The following is a 10880-nucleotide window of genomic DNA, read 5'->3' on the forward strand; positions in this document are numbered from 1 at the left end:
TCACGAGATCGGGTTAAATTCTGAGTCGACTCGCTTTTTCCAGAGTCAACCATACTAGCGGGTTTTATAAAATTTATTTATTTCCCACTTTTTCATATTATTAATATTATTGATTGTATTGTATTTTTCATGTTTGAGGCGGTGGGCTTAGGGAAGCAAAATCCCGTGGAAATAGTACTGCCTTTGTTTTTGTGCAACTGGTTTGACTTTTCATGTGTCAAAAGTTATGTACCCCACATCATATGGTTTTAGTTAGCTTAAAACGTACCATGCGGTTTTGTACATGGTACAAATACCATATCCACGAAAATCATAATAAATTCATAAATTATATTTTTCTTTTTCTTTTTTTTTTCTTTTTTCAAATTTAAGTGTTTATAAGTTTTAAGCACCTAATTATTTATTGGATGTGTGTATTTTCTAATGAGAGCAGGTTAAGTCTAGTATTCAGTGATATTGGACCCACTGTTATTGTGACACGTGTCACCATATCTATGAGTCTAGTACACCAGATACACTGAACGTAATCTGCTCCTTTCTCTAATATTACACACACTAAACAATTATAAGGAAAAATCATTTTGGAGTGACTCTCAGATGTCTATTAAAGTTTTTGAACATAGGAGCCGATGGATCTTATTTTAAGAAGCATTAGAAAAACCATTTGGAGTTACAAAGTCAAACATTATCAAGTGCAAAAAAAGAGAAATCAAATTTCTTTCAAATTGTTAACCATTTTTCTTATGTACATGATGTATATATAACTCGGACTCAGTTGACTCTTCCTTTAAGCCATTTAATCAACGATTTAAGGTCATTAAGAAGACTCCAATTATTAGGGGAAATTATTATGTACTCCCGGAGTACCATAAATGCGTACTCTCCAATCTCACATGAATGGTGGGTCCCACTAATTAAATTCATGGTAGGACCCACCATTCATATGAAATGGGAGAATATGTATTTATGGTATTTCGGGAGTACCTAATAATTTTCCAATTATTAGTTAATAAATGAAAATATTGAACTATATAATATTTATGTCTTTGAATGTGTAATAGTTTTAACCAAGTCCCAAATATTAGTTAAAAGATGAAAATAACTATATGAAAATTAGATCTCTCATAATAGGCTATGCTGCTTTTTTTTGGCTACATTTTTTTTTATACATTTAATTTCAAATTGGATAAGGTGTTCTAGAATTTAAAGGATTTTGACTAAGTAGGAATAAAAAAGAGTGTATGACTTCATTATTCAATAGATGTTAAAGAGCGAGAGTTTTTTTTTTAAATATCTTTGTTCAATAATTTTTAAAAATTGAGAGATTAAAATGATATAAATCATAGTGATAATATAAAAGCAACTTGGATGAAGTGAAGAAATCCAACAATAATGAAAAAAATAATTGTAAAATTTATTGTTATCAAATAGGGAAAAATAAATTTTGTACTATAATAGTACTAGGAATTTATGTCCACGAGAGATTTTTTTTTTTCTTAAACAAAAAAAAGAAAAAGAAGTGGGCCATATATTATAATAACCATACGGGGGGAGGACTCACAGTAGTGACACGAGGACGCCCTCATCGTATAATAGTTATTTATTAATTTTAAATAGCACAAAAAGATCTCAAATAATAAATAACCAAAACCCGTGACTCAGAGCCAACTCGGAGTGAGCAAGCGAGTTCCGAGTCAAGTATAAGCACCACGCGAGCCGCTATAATAAAACTTGGTAGAAGAGTGTGGAGAGAGGCGGTTGTTGTTGTTCTCTCCTATTAGGGCTTTGCTTCTCTCTTTCTCTCTCTCTCAAAAGCCGCGTGCACTTCGTCAATGGTGATTATCAATCAGGTAATTTTTCGCTTTTTCATCGAAACGTTTGAAATTCCCAATCTATATCATTCCGAAACTTCATTTTTTCTTTGTTTTGTGCAAAAAGTATAATTATACTGTAAAATTGTATTCTGATCGATTTAGTTTTTGCTCTGTTTGTGTAGGATCTACATAAACCCTAATTTAAACCAGTATTTTTCATGTGAGGAAAATTTGTTTTTCTATTGTTTTTGGTTGATTAGAGCGAGATAGAGGTTACTTGAAACCCTAGAAATCGCTTTCGATTGGATTCGGAATTCGGATTTTAGGGTCCGATCCGATTCTTGCACTCTAGATCGGTAATATGGAGCCTCCGGTGGCCAGATCGAGAGGTCGGCCAAGGAAACGGAGGCGAAAAGATGCTGAGAACACTCCGGGACTAGACGCAAAGAAGCAGCCTGTGGAGACGAGATCGTTGGCTTTGGTTGGGCGCTATGTGCTGAAGGAATTCGATGGCAGTGGGATTTTTCTCGGGAAAGTTGTACATTATGAGGAGGGATTGTATAGGGTCAATTATGAGGATGGTGATAGTGAGGACTTGGAGAGTGGCGAGCTTCGCTTGCTTATTTTGAGGGATAATGATTTCGACGAAGATTTGGATAGAAGGAAGATAAAATTAGATGAATTGGCATTGAAGATTAGTGAAAAGAGAAGGATTGAATTGGAGAAGAAAGCACGTGCCTCGACAAATGAAGGGGATAAGGTTGAAATGTCTACTTTGAGTGAGGTGAGTGGTGGATTGACAATTGAAAAGGATGGGGAAGAGGTTGAAGGCGATGCTGATGCTGATGCTGATGCTGATTCATCGAGTGATTCGTGTGAGTATGCGATGGATAGGGATTCAGGGTTCAATACAGAGACCCCACCTATCCCGCTACTTGAGTTGCCACCTTCTTCAGGAACCATAGGTGTGCCGGAGCAGTGTGTTTCACATCTTTTATCTGTTTATGGCTTCTTGCGGTCGTTTAGTGTCTGCTTGTTTTTGAGCCCATTTACTTTGGATGATTTTGTGGGGTCGCTTAATTGTTGTGTTGCAAACACCTTGTTGGATGCTATTCATGTTGCATTAATGCGTGCATTGAGGCGTCATCTTGAAACGCTTTCATCGGATGGCTTGGAGCTTGCTTCAAAATGCTTGAGGTACTTTTTTTTTTCCATCTCTTTATGTCTTCGGTTGATAAAACCCAACATCCTGAAATTTAAACTTAATTACTGTTAAGTTGTTGTATAAGCATAATGGGAATGATGTTTTGATGGAATTAACTAGTCACTAGTTTTTCTTGTGTAGTAGATGTTGGAAGTATTTTTTTTTATGCTGTTATGTTTGGTTGCAAACTGCAGAAAGAAAGGTGGAAATGGGCTATGTTTTTCAACATACTATTATGTACTTCACTGTTCATGATACCTCTGACTATTTCATTTAAGTGAGTTGTTTATATTTTTCTTTTAAAGCTAGAAGTACTAATCTTATAATATAATAATGCATTAGCACTTTCTTTTCCGTTGGCTATCAATTGAGCAACAACAACAGCAACAATGAAGCCTTAGATGGATTTTATTTATCTTTTGTTAAAATAGATGTTGGAATGGTGATTTTGATTCCCCATATATCTGAAGTGATTGATTATAAGATGTCCTTTATTTCTCTGCTAACCTCTCCCTCTGATATTATAAGATAAGAGATATATTTCTTTATGCCATTATGCATATCTATTTTTTATGATAAATTACATTTGAAACATGATTCTATTTCCAGTTTACCTTGTTAAAAAGTTGGTTTCCCCACCCCCTTTTTTTTTTTTAAATATTTTTTTGTTTCCTGTCAGGTGCATTGATTGGAGCCTCCTTGATTCATTGACGTGGCCTGTTTACTTGGTCAACTATTTAACAGTTATGGGATATGCAAAGGGACCTGAGTGGAGAGAATTTTATGACGTGGTTTTGGATAGAGAGTATTATTCCTTACCTGCAGTTAGGAAGTTAATGGTTTTGCAAATCCTGTGTGATGATGTCTTAGAGTCTGCTGAGATAAGATCTGAGATTGACATGCGTGAAGAATCAGAAGTTGGATTAGATTATGGTACAGAAGCATCCAATCCTTCTGAAAACGGGCCTAGAAGGGTCCACCCCAGATATTCTAAAACTTCTGCTTGCAAGGACAGAGAAGCCATGGAGATTATTGCAGAAACGCATGAGATGAAGGCATCAGGAAACATAAATTCTTCAGGTTATAAAGGTACCAAACAGGATATGGATGCTGCTGATGTTGATGTTGATAGCAATGGTGATGAATGCCGGCTTTGTGGCATGGATGGGACCTTGCTTTGCTGTGATGGGTGCCCGTCAGCATACCATTCAAGGTGTATAGGTGTGATGAAAATGTTTATACCTGATGGGCCATGGTACTGTCCAGAGTGCACTATTGATAAGATTGGGCCTGCCATTACGATGGGAACAACACTTAAAGGAGCAGAAATATTCGGCATCGATTTGTATGGACGGATTTTCTTGGGTTCTTGTGACCACTTACTAGTGTATGTTTTCAACCCTTTTGTTTCATCTCCCTTATTGTTAATTACATTATACTGAATGTTCGATGAACCTATTTGTTTGTACTGGAATAATTTTTGTTTTCTGGCTTTGTGAAACACATGGTTCCTGAACTTTAGTCTTTGATCCCTCTCCTTATCTCAGACTTGTTCTTAAATTCTGTCTGTGCTGCTTTAATTTTCTTAATTTTTGAAATTTTCTTCAACCCATTTATAATATTTTGATGTTCATGATTGTAGGCTTAAGGCTTTTGTAGATTCAGAACCATGTTTCAGATATTTCAATCGGAATGACATCCCTAAAGTGCTGCAAGTTCTTTGTTCATCTGTGCAACATACAGCTTTATACTTGGGGCTGTGTAAGGCAATTTTACAATATTGGTCTATTCCAGAAAGTGTCTTCTCTCTTCCAGTACATATGAATTTAGCAAACATAAAGGATTATGGAACCCTTCCAATGCCATTCCCTTCTGGCAAGGAAGACCAGAAAGTTCTTCATATGCCTGAGGCTGAGAACTATGGGAATAATGAAAGCAAAGCCTCCTTGGATACAACCATTCACACTGACCATTGCAGTCTTCATAGCAATGGTGGTACAAGACAACAGGATTGTCAATTTATGGATATGAAACTAACTGAGGGGATAAAAATGGACTGTGCCATTTCTGGTGACTCAGTTAGTCAGCAAGCTGATCAATCTGACTTGACACACCAAAGTTTGGTTGGCCGATCAAGTGCAATAGAGCTTACTATGTGCACCTCCAGAAACAACAATGGCAATTATACTGGGCATGGCAGTGGTATGTGTTTTCCTGTGAATTTTCCCTCTCAAAGCAAAGAAGGTAATAGATCAGTGTATGGAAAGGGTGACAGCAATTCAGTTGATGATTTTTTGTACTTGGGGTCATCCCTTAAACCTCAGGCATACATAAATAACTATATGCATGGAGATTTTGCTGCATCTGCTGCTGCTAGACTGGCTGTTCTTTCATCAGAGGAAGCTCGGGTTTCAGAGGCTCATGCTTCAGATCCAAGGAAAGTTGCATCTTCCAACAATCTTTTGCAAGCAAAAGCGTTCTCACTAACAGCCTCTCGTTTCTTCTGGCCAAATTCTGAAAAGAAGCTTGTGGAGGTCCCAAGAGAGAGATGTGGTTGGTGTCTGTCTTGTAAGGCTCCTGTTTCAAGCAAGAGAGGTTGCATGTTAAACCATGCTTGCTTGTGTGCCACAAAAGTTGCCACGAAGATCCTTGCCAACCTTCGTCTCAAAAAGAGTGGAGAAGGGAGTCTTGCGAGCATTGCAACATACATTTTGTATTTGGAGGAGAGTTTATGTGGTCTGATAGTTGGCCCCTTTTTGAATGCTATTTACAGAAAGCAATGGCGTAAGCGAGTAGAACAGGCTTCAACTTGCAGTACAATAAAGGCTCTATTGCTTGAAGTAAGTTCTTTTGTTACCTGGTTTATTTGGTTATTTGGTGTATATATTAATCGGCCTATGTATTAATGTTAGGTATTGTTTGGCCTAGTAATGCATTAGTTTTCTCTGTTTAATCAGATGTTTAATGTTATACTGACGCTTAAATGTTCCACTTTCAATTTAAAAAAAAAAAAATTATTGCTGGTTTTTCAAAGGGATGTTTCTTGAGTTTGATCTCAAGTGACACCCCAAATGGTTCTATAAGAATTGACATTGAATTAGGGCCCAGAAAACTCCAATAGTATGTTTGAGATAAATATGTATATGTGTGTGTTTGTTTTGCTTTCTGAACTTCTTAAAGCTTCTGATGTTTGTAGCCAAATTCGAAAGCTGTACTTTTTGTTAATAAAAATTGCATGAACACTATTGTGCAGATTGTTGTTCCTTTGAACTTGTAATGTGTAGTTTATAATGTGCTATATGTGAAAAGCATTTTGGAAAAAAATGACTTTGTTTTCTGCTTTAGTAGGTACCTATTATGATTGATTGTGAAATAGAACATAAAAAAGGTCTGTTGAATGGTCTTGTGACAAATTTCTGTTGGAGCTATTAAAGGAAATGTGTCAGAAGTTCTAATTTCCCTTTTTAGATTCATAGTGCATCCTAATTGTCAAATAAGTGTGGATCTGGTTTAGATAGTCAGAAGCTCTTTTCATATCAATTTTTTTTTTTTTTTTTTAATAAGTAATAGTTGTTTATTAAAGATGAAAAAAATGCTCTGTTCATGGAAAGACAAAATACGCAAACAAAATTTTCATATCAAATTTGTAATTTTCAGACCTTGGTTGCCAATTCTGAGTTTTACATCTAATGGATGAAAGTTTTTATCCATTGGCTTATGCCTTTTAATCAACAAAATGCAAATGCAATATTTTCATAAGATTATCTTCTTGTATAATTTGGATTTACAAACTTTTTGTATTGCAAATGTTTGAATGAATGAGTGGCACTAAAAATGACTTAGCCACTTTCAGCAGCAATCAGTGGGGCTTTGAGTATTCAAATTGTCTGATCTTGACTTGGTGTCACATGTTTATATATGTTTAATTTATATATTTCTTTCTTATAGGCAAACATAAATCATAAAAACGTGCAAAACTCAACCCATGACTTAACCATCCTCCCCTTGTTTATGGGAAGAAAATAAATTCTATTTAGTGCAATTTTTTATGTAGGCATTTTTGTGTGCATGCCATCTATATTTTGGTTGATTAGCTCAGTTTTGATTTGCAGCTTGAGGAACACATCCGCATCATTGCACTTTCTGTGGACTGGGTTAAGCTGGTGGATGGTATGTTAGATGAATCTCTTATGATTCAAAGTTCTACATGCACCATTGGAACAACACAGAAACGTGGACTTAGTGGAAGGCGAAACAGGAAACAGTCTGCTGTGTCTGGAGTGACAGCTTATGGTTGCCGTGACCAGAGTTTTGAGTGGTGGCGAGGTGGGAAGCTGTCAAAAATTATATTCCAGAGGGCAATTTTGCCTCGCTCATTAGTTAGAAAAGCAGCTCGCCAAGGTAACTATGATGCCCTAGCCTTTCATTTTCTGAAAAATAATCTTACAACTTCTCCCCTTATTGTAAGCATCCTTCCCCCAATCGGTTTTTAACGTCAAATGGTAAACATTCCATCGCTATTGTAAGCATCTTTAGTCTTTAGATTAAAGATAGTTGCTTTACTGAAAATAAGGGGAAAATGTACTAATAGTATTCTGGCTCGTCAGGTGGTCGAAGGCGGATTTCTGGTATTGATTATTCTTCTGATATTCCTAAAAGAAGTCGACAGTCAGTATGGAGAACTGCAGTCGAAATGAGTAGGAATGCATCTCATCTTGCGCTTCAGGTTCGTTCTCATTTTTATTATAATTTTGTTGCTCTCTCTCTTTCTCTCTCTCTCTCTCAGCAAATTCTATAGGTCTTATAGCAAATTGAACTATCTTTTGAAGATTGTAGTTGTATGACTTTTTAAATATGCAATTGGAATTTGCATCAGGTCAGATACTTAGACTTTCATTTGAGATGGAGTGATCTTCTTCGTCCTGAGCAGAACCTCCAGGATGGAAAAGGTCCAGAGACAGAAGCTTCTGCCTTTAGAAATGCTGTCGTTTGTGATAAAAAAATTGTGGAAAAAAGGATTAGATATGCAGTTGCTTTTGGGAACCAAAAGCATCTTCCTTCGCGTGTCATGAAGAATATCATTGAAATAGAGCAAAGTCAAGATGGAAAAGACAAGTATTGGTTTTCTGAATCTCGCATTCCTTTATATTTGATCAAAGAGTACGAAGAAAGTGTTAATAAAGTACTCTTGCAATCTATTGAGGAGCCCTTGAATGTAACCTTAAAGTCTCAAAGGCGGTTGAAAGCTTCCCGTAGAGATATTTTTTTCTATCTTACGTGCAAGAGAGATAAATTGGACGTGTGCTCTTGTTCCTCATGTCAACTGGATGTTTCTCTTGGGTAATTATTTTATAATATTGTGTTTTTTCCCCAATTGTTCAATAATATTGTATGTTTCTTATATATATTGTATTCGTTTTTTCTTTTTAATTAGTTCTTTACATTCTACAACTTGGTCCAAGTTCATTAATATTCTCTGTTGTGATTTTCAGGAAGGCAGTCAAGTGCAGTGCATGCCAAGGTATATAAACTGAGCCATCATGCCTATATCAAGTAACACACACACACACACACAGATACACATTTATGTATTTATTTATTACATGAAATTTCTGAACCATTGTATTATTTGCCATAATGTGGGCAGGTTATTGTCACGAAGCATGTGCCAGAAGTTCAACAATTTCCATGAATGATGAAATTGAGTTCTCGATTACCTGCAAACAGTGTTACCATGCAAAGGCTCTTGTGCAAAATAAAAGCTGTAATGAATCTCCTACCAGTCCCTTGCCATTGCAAAGGCAAGAATATCCTAACTTAATGACAGTCAATAAGGGTGGAAGGCCTAAAGCTAATAATCAATCATCAGCATCTGTGAGAACTCGAGATACTCGTTCTGAGCTGAAACCAGCTACTCGAGATATTCGTTCTGAGCTGAAACAAGCTACTTCTGATTCTAGCTTGGCAAACAAAAGCCGTCGCAAGCTGTGTTCTTGGGGTATTATATGGAAGAAGAAGAACAGTGAAGATACAGGCATCGATTTCAGGCTTAAAAACATTCTTTTGAAGGGCAGTTTGGATGTACGTCACTTGGAACCTGTTTGTCACTTGTGCCAGAAGCCCTATAGATCTGATCTTATGTACATTTGCTGTGAGACATGCAATAGTAAGTTTGCTCTAGATATAGATGCCACATGTTTTTTGACTAAAGATGCCTACTCTCTCTCTCTCTGTGTTTTTTATTACTATTATTTTTTGATGCCTTGTGTTTGTGATAATTGGCAGAATGGTTCCATGCTGAAGCGGTTGAACTTGAGGAGTCAAGAATTTTTGAAGTGGCAGGCTACAAGTGTTGCAGGTGTCGTAGGATAAGGTCACCAGTGTGTCCTTACTCAGACCGCAAAGACAAGCTGCCCGAGGTCAATAAGACACGCACAAGGGATACAAAACAAGGAAATGTAAGAGCAGACTCTGATTCTGGAATAATTTCTGAATCTAGAGAATGTGAACCTGCTACTCCTGTGTATCCAATGGCAGAAGTTCCAAAACAAGAATATATAGACTGTGAACCAGCTACTCCAGTATGGAATATGGATGAAGGTTTGTACCAAGAATTTAAAGAGTTTAAACCTGTTACTCCAGCGTTTCCCATGGCAGAAGTGTCAAAACAAGAACATGATCCTCTTTTACCTCTTTCCAAAGTTGAGCTAATCACAGACCATACTTCAGAACTGGATATTGAATGGAGTACTGTTTCTGTGCCAGGGCCACAGAAACTTCCAGTCAGAAGGCAAGTGAAGCGTGACGAGGATGTAGATGGTTTATTTGGGAGTAATCTTTCTGCTGAATTATCGACACACCCTGAAACAGACAGAGTCTTGAATCATGAGGAAAAAGCATTATCTCCTATGGTGGAATGGGATGTTCAGAGCGAGATGATGTTAGAATATGATGGATTTAATTGTGAAGATATGGAATTTGAACCCCAGACCTACTTCTCTGTTACAGAGTTGCTGGCATCTGATGATGGTGTCCCATATAATGGAGTTGATACATCTGGGAATTGGTCGGGGTACATGGGAAATACTTCTTGTACAATTTCACAAGATGAGTTCCCTGAAAAGTATGGAATAGTGGGTTATACTGATCAGGAAGAACCTGCAAATTCTGTAGAGCCTACCGTTAACATCATCCACTGTGGGAGGTGTTCACATGCAGAACCAGTTCCTGATCTTTTTTGCCAGAATTGTGGGTTGCAAATACATAGTCACTGCTCACCCTGGGTTGAAACATCATTTGAGGAAGGCAATTGGAGGTGCGGTAATTGCCGTGAGTGGCGATAGCTAATCTAGTTGTCCCCTTTTGAGGCTTTGGGTTTTGTTTACAATTGAAAATTATATTGATCTGAATGGGTCAGAATGGGAAAGTTCATTCTCCAATGCTGTTGAAACTGTGGAGAAAATTTTGTAAATGCTATGGTAGACGTTTAATAGGCCAAGCAGTGTCAACCGCTGCTGATTTTGAGGGAGATAGTTGCAGCTTCCTGACAAGTGGCTCGCATTCTGATGGATTCAGTTTCTCATTGGGAAGTTTGGAAAGATTGGCTTTACTATTTGTAGGGTTGATGGATTTAATTGATGATGCTAGGAGGTTGCAAATATTATATAAAAATGGGAAATTTATTTCCTTAAATAGGTAAGGCCATCATTTTTCAATCTACAGACTTTCTATGATCTTGGAAGATAAGCAGGTTTTTTGTGCTTATCTCTTTGAATTTCTTGTATTTAAAAAAAGAAAAAGAAAAAAAGGATGAAGAAAAAGAACTACCACAAATTTTTTGCAATCAGATGGGGTTTTATTAC

At 36.8% G+C, this 10880-nt stretch overlaps 1 protein-coding gene across 1 annotated transcript; it reads left to right on the forward strand.

The window, feature by feature from the left end:
• The first annotated feature begins 1665 nt into the window (after window positions 1–1665).
• Window positions 1666–10879, forward strand: LOC115980073 (DDT domain-containing protein PTM-like). The gene is made up of 10 exons (XM_031102294.1): window positions 1666–1850; window positions 1997–3011; window positions 3698–4405; window positions 4661–5858; window positions 7131–7419; window positions 7626–7744; window positions 7895–8358; window positions 8511–8539; window positions 8666–9184; window positions 9304–10879. The coding sequence occupies exons 2-10, from the start codon at window positions 2176–2178 to the stop codon at window positions 10359–10361; spliced, it is 5220 nt and encodes a 1739-aa protein (XP_030958154.1). The 5' UTR covers window positions 1666–1850; window positions 1997–2175; the 3' UTR covers window positions 10362–10879.
• Window position 10880: the final 1 nt, after the last annotated feature.

This window comes from Quercus lobata, chromosome 1, assembly GCF_001633185.2.
Source record: "Quercus lobata isolate SW786 chromosome 1, ValleyOak3.0 Primary Assembly, whole genome shotgun sequence".
NCBI classification, from domain to species: domain Eukaryota; kingdom Viridiplantae; phylum Streptophyta; class Magnoliopsida; order Fagales; family Fagaceae; genus Quercus; species Quercus lobata.